At 49.5% G+C, this 20076-nt stretch overlaps 1 protein-coding gene and 1 pseudogene across 1 annotated transcript; both read left to right on the top strand.

Moving 5' to 3' along the window:
- Nucleotides 1-576: 576 nt before the first annotated feature.
- LOC129401697 (pre-mRNA-splicing factor SLU7-like) lies at nt 577-4145 on the top strand. The gene is made up of 2 exons (XM_055124483.1): nt 577-606; nt 2355-4145. Exons 1-2 carry the CDS (start codon nt 577-579, stop codon nt 4143-4145), a joined length of 1821 nt encoding a protein of 606 aa, XP_054980458.1.
- A 13873-nt stretch (nt 4146-18018) lies between these two features.
- LOC101559378 (SNW domain-containing protein 1-like) lies at nt 18019-19620 on the top strand (annotated as a pseudogene).
- The last annotated feature ends 456 nt before the right edge of the window (nt 19621-20076 follow it).

Genomic DNA, 20076 nt, shown 5'->3' with positions numbered 1-20076 from the left:
CAGTGCCGCTAATCCAGACTGTGCCGGGCTTTCCTGGAGCACGTACGTAGTTTCTGCTGGGGGGGAGGTCTGAAGAGTAGGTTCCCAAAGCAAGTTCATTCGAGTCTTCCTCACGGAGAGAAGCCAAATCTTCCTCTTTGAGGAAAAGTGGTATCTGGTCCCTCCCTGGGCACAGGGGCAATGGGCATGGGTGGATCCTGGTTGAGGCAAGACAGCATGAGGCTAAGATGGTTTGAGCGGTCCTCAGGAGGGTCCGTACTTGCGGCCGTCCCATTCTCCCCAAAGAGGCCATCGTTCCAGTTTTGGCTTTGAACCTTATTTTAAATTATTTTTAATTTTATTTTTGCTTTTTGGGTCACACCCAGCAATGTTCAGGGGTTCTCCTGGCACTGATTGGGGGACTGTATGTGATGCCGCCCAGGCCTGCCTGATGGCCTTCAGATTTCCCAAATCAAACAACAAACAAGCATTAATATTAACGAATAGTATGTCTCTTCCCTGGACTCTGATCCAGCCTCGGAAGGGCAAAGTGATCAACGCTCTCCTGCACCAGTGGTGCTGAAACGGTGCATCTAGATGCCCTGGCGAGAACAGAAGCAGCTGAAGGTGCCGCCCGCCTTAGAGCTGACATCCCCATGGGGGAAATCGTGAGAAAATGAGGCCTTTAATCGCAGGAGGCTCACCCGGCTGCCTCCATCTCTCCAGGTCTCAGGCCATGGACATATTTCCCAGAAACCCTGGGGTTGGGCTGCATCCTGGGTCAAGAAGCTTGTCCATGCACAGATGCCTGGACAGCTGGCCTGTAGGTGACGTGGACTTCCTGTCCATGTCTGCTTCCCTCAGAAGACAAGCTGCTCTCCATGGGGGCTGCGCCAAGGGATTTCTCCCTGATGCTGCTCGCAAAGGCCCTGAGACTTAGAGACGAATCCTTCACCTGAGTGCTCTGGGTCTTGAGAACCGGGAACCCCTGTCCGTAGGGCTGCCGAGATGGGGGTACTTAAATTCACATCCACAATACACATTCAGGAGGATATGCCAGGTCAGCTGCTGAGGTAGCTCCGGATTTTCTGTCAGGACATGCCTTTCCAGGAGGGTGAGAATTTTTGCAGAACATCGTAGAGCAGTTTTGAGAGGAAGGAACACGAAAGCCTGGGTCGCTCCTGAGATAAGCAGGACTGGAATCTGGAGAAGGAAGTCGAGTCAAGGGTGCCTTTGCGGGGAGCTGCAGGAAGGGTAAACTCAGAAACCCGGGCTGAGTTCAGTTGGATGAGGCCATGGCCCGGCCTGAGTGCTGTTCGGGATGCAGTCCAGGCACCAGAGAGGGTGCTGGGCAGGACGGACCCCCAGGGCTAAAACCCCATGACAATGACCCTGAGCACCAGCTGGGAGCCTGGGAGAGATTTTCCCGCATCTGGGTGCGGGCCCTGGTGCCCAGGATTCTGTTTTCTAGAAACCCCTCCACTCTCCCGACTGAGGAATATCCAAGGAATACTTGGTTTACTGTTTGGCTTCTGAAATTCCCTCCTGCAATGAAATCTAAGGGCAGGGCCGGTACTGGCTGTCTGGGCGAGGCAGGCAGGGCCTGAGATTCCACGCAGTGGTCAGCACCTGCAAACTGACCTACCTCCCTGGACAAAGACCCCACTGAGGAGTCCCGGGGTGCCGAGCAGAGGGAAGGGCCCACCACTGAGTTCAGAGTCCCTGTGCCCAGCCTGTGGTGCCCATGCTCACACAGAGACTCAGACAGAGATGTGGGACAAACAATACCAGGAAGTCCCTACCCAGCACAGGGGCTCTGCCAACAAAGGCCCAGGAGAGAGCTGAGGGCCCCTCACCTTACTCCTGGGTCACCCACCTCTCCCCCTTTCACCTCCTAGTGGAAAGGGGGAACTGCCAGGAGTCTAGGATTTTTCAGGACTGACCAGAGGCCTGAGACTAACAGGCCTTGAGCAATCAAAGGTCTCCCAGGACACACAGCAGGAGTCTTTTTTCATTCCCTGGAGGCACAGACAGGGTGTGGACATGAAGCTAGCCCCACCCTAGCCCTACTTTACCACCCAATCAGGTCTGGCCACACCCTCTTTGACACCCACCCTCCAGACTGCATAAAAGCTCTTCCCCATCAGAACTGGAAGAGCATCCTCTGAGAGCATCCCTCTGAGATCGTCCCTCTGAGAGCATCCCTCTGAGAGCATCCCTCTGAGAGCGTCCATCGGAGAGCATCTCTCTGAGAACATTCCTCTGAGATCATCCCTCTGAGATCGTCCCTCTGAGAGCATCCCTCTGAGAGCATCCTCTGAGAGCATCCCTCTGAGATCGTCCCTCTGAGAGCGTCCCTCTGAGAACATCTGCAGGGGAACCAGAGTGGCTTGGTCACCCTGGATGCGTTCAGCACCGACAGGGACAGTAAGCAGGAGGAATCCGAGGCTGCTCCACGGTCAGCATCCAAAGAAATGAGGCTGGAGGAACCAAAGAAAATGACCCGAAAGGACCTGAGAAAGAAGAAGGAGCTGGAAGAACAACGGAAACTGGGAAATGCTCCTGCCGAAGTTGATGAAGAAGGAAAAGACATCAACCCTCATATTCCTCAGTACATATCTTCAGTGCCGTGGTACATCGATCAATCCAAAAGACCTACTTTAAAGCACCAGAGAACACAGCCAGAGAAACAGAAGCCGTATAGCTCATCCGGAGAATGGTACAAGAGGGGCGTAAAAGAGAATTCCATGATGACCAAATACCGCAAGGGAGCGTGTGAAAACTGTGGGGCCATGACACACCAGAAGAAAGACTGCTGTGAGAGACCGAGGCGAGTCGGAGCAAAATTTACAGGGACTAATCTAGCTCCGGATGAACATATTCAACCTCAGCTGATGTTCGATTATGATGGAAAGCGGGATCGCTGGAATGGCTACGATCCAGAGGAACACCGGAAAACTGTAGAAGAATATGCCAAAGTGGATCTAGCAAAGCGAACACTCAAAGTCCAAAAACTCCAAGAAGAATTACGCTCGGTAAAATTAGTGCAACAGGCTGATTCTCCAAGACACCGGTGGGGAGAAGAGGAACCAGACTTTCAGGCAGGAAAGGACCATAGCAGTGAAGAGGAGGATGAAGATAAATATGCAGATGACATTGACATGCCTGGACAGAACTTGGACTCCAAGAGACGGATCACTGTCCGGAATCTCAGAATTCGAGAAGATATTGCAAAATATTTGCGGAACTTAGATCCAAATTCTGCCTACTATGATCCCAAAACCAGAGCAATGAGAGAGAATCCCTATTCCAATGCAGGAAAGAATCCGGACGAAGTGAGCTATGCGGGCGATAACTTCCTTAGATACACGGGTGACTCCGTTACCATGGCTCAGACACAATTGTTCGCTTGGGAGGCCTCTGACCAAGCATCAGAAGTGCATCTGCAAGCGGATCCTACCAAACTCGAACTGTTGTATAAGTCCTTCAAAGCCAAAAAAGAAGACTTCAAAGAGCAGCAGAAAGCAAGCATCTTAGAGAAGTATGGTGGCCAGGAACACCTGGATGCCCCTCCAGCAGAACTGCTGTTAGGTCAAACCGAAGACTACGTAGAATACTCCAGACATGGGACCGTGATCCATGGGCAGAAACGGGTTGTCACCTGCTCCAGGTACGAGGAGGATGTGAAGATCCACAACCACACTCATACTTGGGGATCTTACTGGAAAGATGGCAGATGGGGATACAAGTGTTGCCACTCCTTTCTCAAGTATTCCTACTGCACTGGAGAGGCCGGGAAGGAGGTTGCTCATTCAGAGGAATATATTCCAAATGATGCAACTGAAGAAGAATTGGTGAAAAAGCCTCCAACCCTCATGGAAATGCATCTGGAGACACTCAAAGAAGAGAAAAAGAAGAAGAAGACACATCAAAAGAGTAGTTCAGACAGTGATGATGAAGAAAAGAAACACAAAAAACTGAAGAAGGCTCTGAATGCCAAGGAGGCCCGCCTTCTTCATGTCAAGGAGATCACGCAGATCCATGAGAGGAAGCGGCCGTACAATTGTATCTATGAAACCCGGGCACCCACAGAGGAAGAAATGGAGGGCTACAGAATGAAACGCCAGAGGCCAGACGACCCTATGGCCTCCTTCTTTGGACAATAGAGACTAGTCACAGACTTCACCCCGTATACACTGTGAACTCACTCTTCTCAGCTTCTTACTGAAGATGAGAAACGGAAAAAAATCATGTCTGCTCCTCTTCACGCTGCCTGACTTCAATAATAAAACTTTCAGAGGTTGCGTAATAAATTCATTCCTCTCCACAGTGACGATGGATTCGAGCATTAGCACAGCAGGTAGGGCATTTGCCTTTCATGGGGCCGACCCGGCTTTGATCCTCTATCCCTCTCAGAGTGCCCGGCGAGCTACCGGAATATCTCACCCGTAATGCAGAGCCGGGCAAGAAACCCGTTACTGGTGCCCGCTCGAGAAAATCGATGCGCAATGGAACGACAGTGCGACAATGCTACAGTAAGTGAAGTGGATCCTACTGAGCAACTAGACGAAGGTGTGGGAGAGATGCTGCTGCAGATTGTCAATGATTTTATCGAGAGTGTGGTGACAGCCGCCTGCCAACGTGCTCAGCATCACGAGTCCAGCACTATGGAGGTCAAAGATGTCCAGCTTCCTCTAGCGCGGCAGTGGCTCACGTGAGGATCCCGGGATTTGGCCCTAAAGAAATCTGAGCCTACAAAAAAGCTTCTACCAAAGCAGCTCACAAACAGAGAATGGCATTGATCTGGAAAACAGCCAAAAAATGAAACATGGAAAGGCCAGAGAATGGACGATAACATATTTGGAGACACTTGAGCTGAAACTCAATTCTCATTCTTAGAATTTCTTTTTAGTGCTCTACACAGAATCATATACTTTTATTAACAGTGCAGCAATATAATGGCTGAGAGGATCTGCCAAAAGAACAAAGCCTCCTCCCCGTCTTAAAGAGGAGCAATGTATCTTCCAGAGAAGATTTAATTCTGTTTATTATTCTGATTGAAATGGGACAGGGCATTTTGGTGTTGTCTGGTGAGGCAGTATTGGCAGGATTTGGAGAGGTTTTTTTTTTCCTCTCCCTTCCCCTTTTCCCCATACTTTGTTAGGTCCGTGTTGATATGAATATGACTTTTTTTTGCTTATCGAGAATAAAGAAGCTAATAACTGGAAAAAACAAAACCGTTCTTCCTCGAGTCCTGTGGTCAGGAACTCTGGGTGCACCCAGTTTCCCGCCTGGGGGTCAGACACCACCTCCCCCCACGCAGCATGGAGCCATGACAGCGCCCAGAGCTCCAAGTTCTGTCAACAGAAATAAGCGTGGGCACGAGGTGTCTTGGCAGCCATCTGCCAAGAAGGGGGAAGGACTGACAGGTGCCACTAGGTCCTCTCCCAGCTGGGGAACCCAGGAATTCTCCACGTTGCTCCTGGATTTGCTTAAAGCGTTCTTCCCCTTGGCCTTGTCCCTGTCCTGTACCAACGGTGACCCCATCTTTGGAGGTGTTCGCTGAGGTTTGGACTCACCCTGAGAAGCTCACAGAGACGCACTTTCCAGACAGGATTGGTGATGCCCGTTGGAAACCAGGAGAGGAAATAGGTCCCGCTGCGCTGCGCCCCACAGGTGCTCAGACTGATGGCAAGAGCAGCTTGGGTGCAGACCGAACCCATCTCTGTAAGGCCCTCAGAGATCCTGAGGTACTGCCATAGGGTCACCTACCAGACAGCCCTGGGGACGTGGCATGGGGAGGGATGCAGGTTGTGTATAGCTAATCCTGTTTCCTATTGGTTTCGTGTGTTTTCAATTAGGAATAAAGTTTTCTATGTTTAAACCATCCAGCTGGGTTTTGTGTGTGTGACTGTGAGACTGAGACTCAGCTCACCCACCTATCTTCTGATCTCAAGGGGACTTCAGAGATCTGAAAGTCCTGATGACCAGCGGTCACCGCATTCCCCCTTTGGTCCACTGACCCAGCCAGGACATATGCTTGAACTTTGATTATATATAGTTTTCACTAAGGGTTCATTAAGGGGGGCTACAGTGATAGAAGAGTGGGTAGCCTTCTTCCTTGCATGCAGGCGACCCAAGTTCGATCTCTGGCATCCCACTGGGTCCCCCAGCAGTGCAAGGAGAACCTCTGAGAATTTCTGGGTGTGACTCGAACACCACAAATAAAATTTTAAAAATTTAAAATAAAGTTCAAAACGTAAAATGGAATAATGGCCTCATTGGGGAGAATGGGACAGCCACAAGCAGGGACCCTCCTGAGGGCTACTCGAACCATCTTAGTCTCGTGTTGTCTTGTCTCAGACAGGATCCACCTGTACCACTGCCCCTGTGCCCAGGGTGGGACCAGATACCACTTTTCCTCAAAGCTAAGAGGAAGACTCGTTCGCCCCATCTGTGATGGAGACTAGAATGAACTTGTTTGGGGGAACCAAGTCTTCAGGACTCCCCCCTCAGACTGGATTAGTATCACTGCTGCAGTGACTCCCCTCAAGATCTTTGGAACCCAAGGAAGAGAAGCCGACGGGCCATGAGACAGCCAGTGTTACGGCTCTATCACTCTGCACCTGAAGCCAGCCCAGGGCTTCTCTGCAGCTGACTCCTGGGAAGGGGCAGCAGCGTGATTACTGATTGCTGTGCCCTGTGGACACAGGGATTGGGGGATGACCAGTCAGGTCACCTACTGATGCCAATAGGGTATGTGATGGGCACCAGTGAGGTCCAATCATAGACCCCTCCCAAGTTACTTCTTATCTATGACAAAATAAATCATCCCATAGACAGGATGGCCCCTGGGGTAGCTGAAGAGTCTTCCATTGGCAGGGTCCAGGGAAGAGCTGAGGGACCCTAAGGTCTCTTAGAGGTCACCCACCTGTCCTACCTCACTCCCCTTCAGAAAGGGGGGAGCTGTATAAGAGTCTGAGATGGTTCAGGACTGTCTTGAGGTGTGAGAGTAACAGTCCAGGAGTGTGCAAGGTTCTCCCAAGACACAAGGCAGGAGTCTCCTTTTTTCATTCCCTGGAGGCACAGACAGGGTGTGGACACCAAGCTGGCCACACCCTAACCCTACCTCCTGACCCTACAAGTTCGGCCACACCCTGTCTGGCACCCACCCTCCAGGCTTGCATAAAAGTTCTTCCCTATCCAGAAGTGGAAGAGCATCGCTCTGAGCACATCCCTCTGAGCCTTCCTTGGAGGGTGCCTGTCGGGGTTGACCTGAACGGCAAAGGCTCTGTTCTTGAGTGGCCCTCCCTGATCCTCACCGAGGCACCCCTTCACCAGGCTCCATGGCCAATAATACTATAGAAGTAAAACCACCAGTTACTCCTGGGACTGCAGGGAGACTAAACCATGAGAACAATCAGGTATTGACCAGGAAGAAATGACAAGACTTAGTAAGGGAAGTGGATCCTAATGAGCAACTAGACAAAGGTGTGGGAGAGATGCTGCTGCAGATTGCTGATGACTTTTTCGAGAGTGTGGTGACAGCCGCCTGCCAACTTGCTCAGCATCTCAAGTCCAGCACTCTAGAGGTCAAAGATGTCCAGCTTCCTCTAGCGCGCCAGTGGCACATGTGGATCCGGGCCCTGGAGAAATCCGACTCTACAAGAAAGCTTGTACCACAGCAACTCACGAACAGAGAATGGCATTGATCCGGAAAGAAACACACACAAGAAAAACCCAGAAAAACAAAAGAAATAAAAACCCAAGAAATATCACATGGAAAGGTCAGGGAATGGATGACAACGTATTTGGAGATACTTGAGCAGAAAATTTAGCCATCTCATGCTTTTGTTTTCATTTCCAGAATAAAGAAGTTATTAATCGAAAAATAAAAAAAAAAACTTTCTTCCTCGAATCCAGAGATCAGGAAATTGGGCACACCCAGTCTCCTGTTTGGGGGTCAGACAACACGTGTCCCCATGCAGCATGGAACCTAGACAGCACCCATAGCTCCAAGTCTGTCAACAGAAAGCAGCGGTGTGCGAGGTGCCCCTGGACGGCCGTCTGCCAAGAAGCAGGAAGGACTGATGGGTGCCTCTCCCGGCCGGGGAACCCGGGAAGTCTTCGTACCTGCTCCTTAATTCACTTTAACCCTGGGCCTGGTCCCTGTCCTGCATCAATGGTTCCATCCCTGCCCATGGGTGACCCCGTCTTTGAAGGTGCCAGGTGAGGGTTGGACTTACCCTGAGAAGCCCACAGAGACACACTTTCCAGACAGGATTGGAGATGCTCATTGGAAACCGGGAGAGAGACAGTAGGGCCCCACTGTACATCATTAAACCTCACAGCCTCCTTTTTCCCTCCGGTCACAGCGCCCTCGGTCAGCGACGACAGCTCTGGCCCCAGCTTTTAAAACTGAGGCCCATAATTAGTTTGATAGATTGATTTATTTTAATGTTGTTTTTAATACTGATATGTTGATTTTAATATTAAAATTTTGCTATAATGTAAGTTGATTCCTGAATTTTATCAATGGTTGTGTGCTTTTATCTCCATTTATATAAATAAAATAAGAGAATGTGGTCTTCATGCCTTTGATGACTTAAGAACTAGGATTCAGAAATTTTTATTAATTTCCACAAGAACATTCCCAGGGGCCCTTTCCCTGTCTACACAGCAGGAAAGGCGTCACTTTGAAATAGGAACAGCGCCTTGTCCATGAGCGATTGCTGGAAAAAGAGGTTGGGTATAAAATAAGGAAACACGATCGGTGCTGTCACTGGCTCTAGAGAGTGAGTGCGGGGCAGGCAGCCCCGGGAACTGACCTCCCCTTTCTCTGGCCCGCCCTCTTGGTCCCCGGACTCAGGAACGTCCGGCTGGGTCAAGATGGGTCAAGTCAGCCGTGAGCACCTACAGGTGTTCACATCCCGACAGATCCAGGCAGCCATATGGTCCCCCGGTCCTGTCAGTTCAATCCCTGAGCAAGGCCAGGTGTGGCCCAAAAGGAAACCAAAAGAAGCAGCTAGACACTGGGGCATATGGCCACGGCCTACAGGTGAGATTAATCCCCAGCTGCACCTGTCCCACCCTGACGACCTGAGGCTGCTTCCAGACCACTTGCGCTCCCCTTGCTTTTCTCTTTTCCCTATACACTTTTCAGAGTTTACTACAGAGCAGGGTTATTTGCTTCAGCACAGAGAGACTGTTAATGCTGTGCTGCTAGTATTTGGGAGTTGATTGGCTCTGAGATAGATCTTGGGCCTCCGTTATAATTCCTTGACACAGGCATCGGTTCCCATAGTTCCTAACACCCCACAAACAGAGGTACGCTTTTGGACTGGGATGGACCCAGGGTGAGCAGTGACGCTACCCAGGCATTAAAATAGGACACTCCAGAAAACATAAAAGCACGATCTTGATGCAAACCATTATGACTTAAGAGACAGGACCCCGTGGGTGAGGAAGGACTAAACTAGGCCTGAGGAGCTAATCCAGAAAACATAAAAGCACGATCTTGATGCAAACCATTATGACTTAAGAGACAGGACCCCGTGGGTGAGGAAGGACTAAACTAGGCCTGAGGAGCTAATCAGGTTTACGGTAGGAGCCCAGCAGTCTTGCCCATGGAGTACAGAGAACTAAGTTTTGGAATCAGTATCTTTTTACTGTGTTCATACAAATTGCTGCAGTATTAAGTAAACTTAAATGTTTCAATGTACTAGTAGCTAAGAAAAGGGTAAAGTAGTGTAGTATTTTTCCCACCCAGGAGACAGAGGTTCTCCTTGAGTTAATTCCAAGAGAACTGTCCCGGTATAAACGCTTTACCCATTTACCTCTAAGTGATCAGCCACCCCTACGTGCGTCCTATACCTGAACCCTTCAGACGTTCTCTGACTCTGCCAGCAGCTCTCATACATGGGCCTCTCTTATCATCAGTCTGTGGCACCCCCTCCCTCTGCTGGGGAGGTGGTCCTGGGGAAATAAATGCACACACCACGCGCCCACAGTTTGATCTCACCCAGACAACATCACTGGAAATCTGAGCCCACAGCTGGGTGAGGCTTTCGAGGGGCGCGGGCGCCGGGGAAGGGAGGAACTGCAGATTGGAAAAGGCCACGGCTGCTTCCAGCCTCTTGGTGCTGCTGCCTGTGGAGGCCCAGGGGTCTGAACCCAGAAGGGCAGGGGGCAGAGACACCTAGTCGGCCTGCTCCTCCAATGTCACTATGCCACCCCCTCCAGGTGAGATCCCCAAGGAAGCCAGACTGAGAGGGCAGGTCTGCCCAGGAGTCCCAGGTCCTTCAATACTCCCAAGGATGAGGATATCGGTCACCATGGCAGACGTGGAAATAGGTCTATGGAGAGTCAGGAAAGGATGCCCGGCTGGGAGGGAGGACCGTGGGACTGACCAGAGCTCCTCCTTGGGGACTCTAGGAAAACTGGGTCCCAGTGCTCCCAGATGCCTGTTCCTTCAGGCCCCGTGTGTATGGGGAGGTCGAGTCCCTGCTCCCACTGAGGCTCGCGGCTCTCCCCCAAGACGCACAGGGCGTTAGTTCCACAGAGGCCGGCACTGCCCCTCGAGCTTTGCTGGTGATGGTTTCCCGCCACAGCTGGCCCTGCTCAGGCTTGCTCCTGACCTCTGCACTCAGGGGTCACTCCAGAGGGGATCTCGGACCCTGGGGGGGAGGAATCCTGGTTAGCCCTGTCCAAGGCTAGTGCCCTCCCCTGTCCCATCATCTCTTCATCTTGACTGAAGGTCTGGGGCAGAGTTTAGGGTCGCAGGAATGCGTCAGCTTTCCTGACCTGCTAGAGCCCCAGGACGGGCAGCAAGTTTTAGGACATGCAGAGGAGTCAGATAAGATGGAGCTGCCCCCAGCAGCCATCCAGGGGAAACTGAGGCCCCTTCCTCTAGCCCCCGATGTGGACAGGGAAACAGCTCTGAAGTTCCCAACCAAGCCCCCACCCTCTCAGCTCTGAGGGTCTAGGAGCTGCCCCAGGCCCACAAGCTTGTCCCTTTGCTGCAGACCAGAGGGAACTGACACCAGCATCTCCCCTGTGCCTGGACCCCGGCTCCGCTGTCCCCTGGCTCTGACCCACCCCACCCACCTCCAGAAGACCCCTGAGACCTCGGTAGTGAGAGCTGAGAATGGTAACATATCACAGTATTATGCTGATACCAGTCTTGAAGTTAGGATGTTAATATCTAAATGCTAAAAGTCTTGAATGATTTTTGAATTGGGAATATCCAGGAAACAAAATATGTATTTGTGGCAAAAAGAAATTTAAAGTTTAAATCATTCTGGCAGAAAGATTTTGTCTCAAGAATTATGAAAAGAAGTAGGAGATAAAACAGAAAACTAGAAGGAATATTTGACCCTCATACTAAGAAAAATATAGATAATCTAAAAGTTTGTTCCATTTCTCTGTATTTTTTATTTTCAAGGATTGTTTAAAATACAAGTTTAGTCCCAACTTCCACCACTCTTCTTTATACAGTCTGTGAATCCCCTTGTGCAGCCCCTCCATGTCCAGCCCTGCGCCCCCCAACTTAGGACCAGCCCTGGGGGTACCTGTCCCGACTTCCAGAGTCAGCGCCTGCCCAACTCCCCACCTCTCTTCTTTACAGGGCTATAGACCCGGGCATTAGCATCCGGACTGGCTGGGGGTGTGACCTCCACCTTAGAGGACCTGGCCTCCTAAAAGTGGGCGTGACCTTCTGTGTGGCCACAGTTATATTTCCCATTCCTAGCACTCTCAACTCACATCCCAACCTTTATTACCTAATTCTGTGGAAAATGTCCTGGCCGCCTCAAACACAATACTACAATAATCCACTGGCCTATTCCAATTCCACCCAAAAACCAGTGACACAAGACACTGTACAAAGCCCAGTATAAAAGAACACCTCCTCCAATGCTTCACTAGATGCCTATCATAAGTCTCACAGAATAATGTCTGAGAGGTAGGACGTACTCTAGAACGGGAGAAGGTTGACCAACATCCAAGAGCTTATTCAGAATCCTTTCCTGCACAAAGAGGGAACAGTGCTAGTGAACTTGAAGGTTTTACTCTATACAGCCACGACAGCATGAAGTAACAGCGCTAATCTCCACTGCAAGGAGAGGACGAAGAAAAGAGTCCCGAATCCTCAACTGGGGTTACCCACAAATACGATCTCTCCGACAAAGAATTCTGAGATGAAATGCTGAGGATATTCAAGGAACTCAAAAAAATCAATGGAGCGAATATACAGAAAATTAAAGGAAGAAATGAAAGAAACAGTTGAATTGATAGCCAAGAAAATACAGAAAGAAATGAGAGCAGAAATAAGATACAAAAAGAAATGTCACAAAGAAAGGATTCGGTACATGAAATTAAAAACTCAGTGTGTACCTCAACAGTAGAATGTCTAGAGCTGAAGACAGAATCAGTGAAGTTGAAGATGAGCAGTAGAAATCGTACAGGCAACAACAGAGAAAAGACCTCAAAATAGCTCTAAGGCGAATTAGAGACTAGGGGATGACTCCAACAAAAACATCATTGGAATCATTGGAGAACTGGAAGGACAGGGAGGCAACCCCAATTAAAAAAGCCACAGTTAAAGAAATCATTGCTAAAAAGGTTCCAGAGATAGGGAACGCAGGCATCCAGATCCTAGGAGCCTCAAGGGTGCCAGCTTAAAGAAACCCTAATAAAAACACACCAAAGCATATCACAGTCAAAATGATGCCATGGATAGAGACCAATACTGCAAGTAGCAAGGTCAAAGAAGGAAATCACATACAAAGGAGCACCCCTTAGATTTACAGCAGACCTATCAGAGGAAACCCTCCAAGCCCGAAGACAATGGTGGGATATAGTGAAAAACCTCAATGAAATGAAAGCCTCACCAAGAACACTTATCCAGCTAAACTCTCACTCAAACTGAATTCAACGATACACCATTTTATAGATAAACAACAGCTCAGGAACTTCATAGACTCAAAACCAAACTTAAAAGAAGGACTAAAAGGGCTCCCTAAGACAAGAAGGAAAACACCAATAAGCACAACAAACCCTTACAGAACGATGGCACAAAACCCCATAACAATGATCTCTCTCAATGTCAGTGGTCTAAATGCACCAATCAGGAGACACAGAGTGGCAAAATGGATCCAGAAACTGAAAGCAACATTTAACCATCTGTTAAAGAGACTTTCCTTACTCCACTTCACATTTCTTGCTCCCTTATAAAAGATTAGATGATCATATCTTGAGGGTGTGTGTAAGGATATTCTACCCTGTTCCATTGGTCTGCTGTTCTGCCTTTGTTCCAGTCCCATGCAGTTTTAATGATTACCTCTTTGTAGTAGAGTTTGAGGTAGGAGAAGGTGATGCCTCCCATCTTATTTTTCCCCAGAATTGCTTTAGCAATTCTTGGGGGGTTGTTGCTCCATATGCATTTCAGGAATGTTTGGTCCACTTCCTTGAAGAATGTCATGAATATCTTTATAGGGATCGCATTGAATCTGAATGTCGGCAAAACCCTCCACGACATTGAAGCTACAGGTATCTTCAAAGAGGACTGGCCACTGACCAGGCAAGTGGAAACAGAGGTAAACAAATGGGGCTACCTTAAACTGAGAAGCTTCTGTACCTCAAAAGATACAGTGACCAGAATACAAAGACAGTCCACAGAATGTGAAAGGATATTCACCCAATATCCATCGGATAAGGGGTTGATATCAAGGATTTACAAGGCCCTGGTTGAACTCACAAGAATAAAACATCCAAACCCACAAGAAAATGGGGTGATGAACTGAACAGAAACTTTCGCAAGAAAGAAATCCAAATGGCTAAAAGACACGTGAATAATACTCCTCATCACTAATCATCAGGGAGATGCAGATCAAAACAACAATCAAATACCATCTCACACCACAGAGACTGGCCCACATCCAAAAGAACAAAAGCGATGGGTGTTGGTGTGGATGTGGGGAGAAAGGGACTCTCCTTCACTGCTGGTGGGAATGCCGACTGGGAAAACAGTATGGACCCTTCTCAAAAACTTAGAAATTGAGCTCCCATTTGACCCAGCAATACCACTTCTGGGAATATATCCCGGAGATGCAAAAAAGTACACTAAAAGTGATATATGCCCCTATATGTTCGTTGCAGCACTGTTTACAATAGCCAGAATCTGGGAAAACCCGAGTGCCCGAGAACAGATGACTGGTTAAAGAAACTTTGGTACATCTACACAGTGGAATACTATGCAGCTGTTAGAAAAGATGAAGTCATGAAATTTGCATATAGGTGGATCAACAGGGAAAGTATCATGTTAAGTGAAATGAGTCAGAAAGAGAGAGACAGACATAGAAAGATTGCACTCATTTGTGGAATGTAAAGTAACAGAATGGGAGACTAATACCCAAGAATAGTAGAGATAAGTACCAGGACGATTACTCCACAGCTTGGAAGCTGGCCTCACATGCTGGGGGAAAAGGCAGCTCAGATAGAGAAGGGACCACCAAGCAAAGGGTGCTAGGTGGGCCCGCTAGAGATGGGAGATACGGGCTGAAAATTGACTATAAACCGAACATAATGCCTTCTTAATACCTGTACTGCAAACCACAACACCCAAAAGGAGAGAGCAAAAGGGAATGCCCTGCCACAGAGTCGGGGTAGGGTGGAGGGGACGGGGTGCTGGGACAATTGGTGGTGGAAAATGGGCACTGGTGGAGGGATGGGTACTCGATCATTGTATGACTGAAACAAAAGCATAAAAGTTTGTAAGTCTGTAACTGTATCTCACAGTGATTCACTAATAAAAAAATTTTTTTAAGTATCAATTGCTTTCCCCCAACCTTTCAATTGATTAAAGAACTGAGAGTGGACGTCTAAACTGGTTCTAAGTATTCGTTCTTAGTTAGTGCATAACAGCTCTCAAATCTTGTTCCATCATGGGATTAATAGCCTGTTACAGCATATCTCCTCTAAGCCAGAACACCCTGCAGAAGAGGGAGATGGGCATTGGAGCGAGGTTTCCAAAGGGAAGTTGAAATTACAGACCCCTAGACTAATATAGTGAAATATTGAAAGGATGAACAAGGCAGTAAGAAGCAAGTAACTCAGAACTGTGCCTCCTATACCATTGATAATTGGTTTTTTGTACCCTGAGCCTTTGAGCATTTGTGATTTATTCTTCTGCCTCCAAGGGTTGGTCATTTCAAAGTAGCATTCCTTAGCCTAACTGATTTTGTTTTTCAAATTCATTGCGTGGGGCTCACTAAAAACTAAGATAGCCTGAGATTTCACCCCTCGTGCAGTCCCTATGTCAGCAGGAAGCAGCTCCAGAAGATGGAACTTCGACCATTTTCCCTTTAAGGATTAAAGGTGGTGAAATCTCTAGGGGAATATGATGTAGGTAGATAGATTAAGGAAGCCCCTCCCACCTTGAAAATCCCAATTGCCCTGTTGTGAGTGTGAACCCCATTAACGGAGGAACTCTGTTCCCTTTGAAATTCTTTTGGGTCAGCTGCCACTATTCCAACTTAGTCTTAAAAGAGGAAGTGTAGGCCAGAATATGTGATCTCCCTTCTCCAGTTATTACTAGCCTTTACAGGTATCAAGGCCCAGCTCCCTGGGGGCTTGGAGCACACTGCCAGAGCAAACTCCTCACCTGTATGCATTGGGGGAGCTGGTTTGAATCAGGCGGCATAAGACTGCCACCTGCGAACCTTGGTGGAGAGAGCCTCACATCGTGATCCTGAACACACCAGCTCCTTTGAAAGAAGACGGAATCAAAAAGCTGCCTGTCCCTCGGAGATAGAATGACCAGAACGAGCAGTGGCATGTATGGACCACGGGAGAAGACACCCTCAAGATAAAACTGATGAAAGTGACTTGAAACATGGGAAGTGCATGGGTTATTCTCTGTTTCTGTATGCTTGTAGTGAAAACTGTAGCGCGAGTACCTTACCTGCTCCGGTATTGGCACTGGGTAGTTTCTGATATTGAGACAGGTAGAATTAACCTTGATCGTTGCCAGTTATGACCCATGCTGGGATGCGTGTTTGGTCAGGGACCTACCAAGCCTATTGTAACCAAAACTATAAAGTGGCTTCCCAACAAATATACCACAGGTCAGCTAGACGAGTTGTATACTGGGACGCAACAATACTTGGCTTGCTTGTACATAACCCCTTGCTTGTTCCCCTCCTACCTTGCCAATTCAAGTACTCCTGAATTGTATTTAATGGTGACAAATGGGCTACAGGTATCTTGTAAGAGAAAGGGAAATGAGAAAGTCAAGTTGTTTACCCTGATCCCATCCTACCTGGGACCCCTGGTGCTCCTGCTTTTGTTCCTGACCATGGGCCCCTGCATCCTGAACAAGATAGTGGTTTTGTTAAGAGCAGAATAAATACAGTACAGATTATGGTTATGAGACAGTAATACCAATACATTAATGTCCCTGTGGCTGAGGATGAATCCTCAGTTTAAAACAGAAAAGGGGGAAATGTTGGATAAGGAGCCAGGTAAGAAAAACTCCATCATGCCTGGTTCCTACTTCACATCTTGTTTTACTTGAACCTTTTTGTTTTTCCTTAAAATCCCACTTCTCCCCGTGGCCATCTGCAAGGGAAGGACAACTGACCTAAAACTCAGCCTTGGCAAATAGTTTCAGAATAAGCTTCTATATAGATAGCTTACTTGCTATCCATAGAAGAGACACAGGCGGGGAGGCCAGCGACCAGAACGTTCTGAAAACATTTCTAGATGACCTATCTGTAACTATTTGTTTGTACTATTTGAAATTGTTTTCTTCTCAATTATGAAACTTGCAATTTTCACTTTCGGTTCTGTTTGAATTTGTAAGCGTGGGCTATGATGTAAGCATTGGCAATAAAGCTTGCGGCTTCCCCTTGTTCGTCGTCTTGCTTTGGTCTGTGTGCCTGAAAGCTTGACCCCAGCTAGCTGGCTTAATAAACTCAGCTTCTGTGTTACATTACTGGCTGAACTCTGTGCGGGCTCGAGGAGGGGGAAATTATGGACTCCAGACCCTAACAGTGAGCAGGAGCAGAGCAGCTCTGACGCCGTCTGGCCCTTCTGAGGACTGAGTTTGGGGCCCTCTGGGAACTGAACCCAGTGGTGTGGCTCAGGGTGGCAGGTCCCAACTAGGCGTTGCCAGGACCTAGAAACCGGGCATCCAGCACTGAGTCTGGGCCCAAGCCTATGGCACCTGAAACTTGGCACTTCTCGGTGCCCAGAGCTGAGCTGGTCTCGGTGTTGGGTGCAAGGGGCCAAAGAGCACTGGGCCCCCACCCCACATCTGCTGAGCAGAGGGAAGGGCCCACCTCTAAGGGACAGCATCTCTGTGCCCAGCCCGAGGGTGCCTCTGCTCACACAGAGGCTCAGAAAAAGACACAGGACAAAGAACACCAGGGGCGTTCCCAAACCAGCCTGAGGGGGTGGTGGTCTCTGCCAACAAGGGCCCAGGAAAGAGCTGAGGGCCCTTACATCTCTTCTGGGTCACCCACCTCTCCCCCCAAAACTTCTGCAGAAAGGGGGAGCTGCAGAGGAGTCTGGGATATTCAGGTCAGCCCTGAGGCATGAGACTAACAGGCCTTAAGCATGCAAGGCTCTCCCAGGACACAGGACAGCAGGAGTCGCATTTTTTCATTCCCTGGAGGCACAGACAAGGTGTGGACACCAAGCTGGCCCCACCCTAGCCCTACATCATGACCCAGCCAGGTCCTACCACACCCTGTCTGGCACCCACCCTCCAGGTTGCATAATAGTTCTTTCATATCCAGAAATGGAAGAGCATCCCTCTGGGAACCTCCCTCCAAGAGCTCTGAGACTCTGATGCTTCTGAGAGCATCCTTCTGAGAGTCTTCTTCGGGGAGTATCCACAGGGGAACCAGAGTGGCCCGTCTCCCTGAACATGCTCACTACTGACACAGATAGTGGCCAGGAGGGACTGGAGGCTTGGAAAGCTCTTCAGCTCAAGAGAGACCCAGGAGAGGTCGCTGGCGCTGGAAGGAGCCCGAGAAGATGGCGCTCAGCAGCTTGTTACCTGCACCAGGTCAGCAGGCTCAGGACGAGCGTGAGGCTGAGGAAAGGGCAGGATCCCACAGTCCCCACAGGCCTCACTGGTGTCCTCCCGGAGAGAACCCCCAGCATACGGGTACAGGAAAGGGTGGACACCTCCTCACTGGAGGATTTTGGAGATGGAGGTGCTTTTCCAGAGATCCACGTGGCCCAATACCCACTGGCAAGGGGACAGAAGGGAAAAATGTCAAATGCACTGGACATTCAGGAGGATGTGCAAGAAAAATCGAGTATGATGCAACTTCTCGACAAGGACAGTCCAAAGACAAGGTGATTTACAGCAAGTACAGTGACCTGATGTCCAAAGAAGTCACCAACGCAGATGAACCAGACCTCCAGAAACCCGATGAAGAAGCCTTTCAAGAGATAACTGAAACGAGCAGACGAGCCTTAGAGAGGTTTGTGTCTCAGAAGCTGGCTGTCACCATGCCTCCCTGAGCGGCTGACAAGCGGGCTCCTGCTCAGTATATCTGATACACTCCATCCCGGCAGTGGGCGGCTTTCAACTCTGGAGACAAACACAGGGTTATTCTGTGCTGGAAATGCAGAAAGATCCCACAGAGCCTCCAAGATTCAAAGTTAATAAGAAAATTCCTCGGGGACCACCTTCTCCCCCCGCGCCCCTCATGCATTCTCCCAGCCAGAAGATGACTGTGAAGGAGCAGCAAGCAGGGAGGATTCCTCCTTGTCTCTCCAGCAGGAAGAACGCGAAGGGGTACACAATCCCCTTAGACAAACGCCTGGCTGCCGCTGGAGGGGGAGTGCAGACCGTCCGCATCAGTGAGAACTTTGCCAAGCTGGCAGAAGTGCTGTACATCGCCGACTGGAAGGCTCATGAAGCTGTGGGCATGCGTGCTCGAGTAGGGAGAAAGATGGCTCAGAAAGAAAAGGAGAAACTTGAACAGACAATTAGAGAAATGGCGCAGAGAGCCAGGGGGAGAAGAGCTGACCTCAAAACCCACGTTGAGAAAAAGGATGGAAAGGCACGCGAGAGAGATGGAATCCTCTCAGGACAGGGGAAAGAGAGACGGCATGACCACAGTCTTTCCAGGGCAGCGCCTGAGAAAAGGCCTAAACTTCATGAAAACTGAGGTATCAGTGAGGTCATTTGCCCTTGGTGTGGCCAACCCTCGGCCTTCTGATTGTGGTCGGTACGACCAGAGGCTCTTCAGCCAATCTGAGGGGATGGACAGCGGTTTTTGCAGGAGGAGAAGATGGAATACACAACGTTTACGACCAAGCATGGAGAGGTGGCCACGATAGGGCCCCCAACATTTACAGGCCCAGGGAAATCTCAGACAAGGACATGGATGGTGATGACCTCGAAGCCAGAAGAAAGACCCACAGATCTGTCCCGATAAGGAGTTTTCTGGTTCAGCTCATAGGCAGGGAGGTCCAGATGGACCAGTTCAGCTTGAAGAAGATCCTCTTGGCTTGGACAAGTTTCTGGGAGAAGCCAAACAGCACGGTGGCTCCGAGAGACCTTCGGACAGCAGCCGCCCCGAGGAGCGTGAGCATGGCGGCAAGAAGAGAAGAAGGGAGTAGAGGCGCCTCCCTGGGATAGACTGTGAGACTCAGCGATGGGACGCAGGTCCTGTAGGGCAACACTTGATGTGGGAGCAACCAGAGTAAAAACCAAATCTGAAGGGTCAGAACCCAGGGCTCCCTTTTATTTGGAGAAATCAGGGGTGGGAAACTCTGCTGCCACGGGGGTCCCCTACCACAGCGCCCTGGGACAGGGCACGGGGATGGTGTGTGGCCTTTGTATAATCCCCTTTCCTATTGCTTTAGTTGTTTTCATTTAGCAATAAAGGTTTTCCTGTGTAAACCATCCTGCTAGACTTATGTGTGTATGTTTTGGGGATAAGGCGGCTCAGACCATGGGGGAGGGGAGCCCCAGCCCAGGCCAAGGCAGAACCTTCTAACGCCCCACCTGAGACCAGGTTCCCTCTGTCCACATGCCCCACCTGCCCACAGAACACTGCTCAGACAGCATGGAAA

The sequence above is a fragment of the Sorex araneus genome, chromosome 2 (genome assembly GCF_027595985.1).
Source record: "Sorex araneus isolate mSorAra2 chromosome 2, mSorAra2.pri, whole genome shotgun sequence".
NCBI lineage: Eukaryota > Metazoa > Chordata > Mammalia > Eulipotyphla > Soricidae > Sorex > Sorex araneus.
The sequence above is the reverse complement of the archived record's forward strand: the minus strand, read 5'-3'. Positions and strand labels throughout refer to the sequence as shown.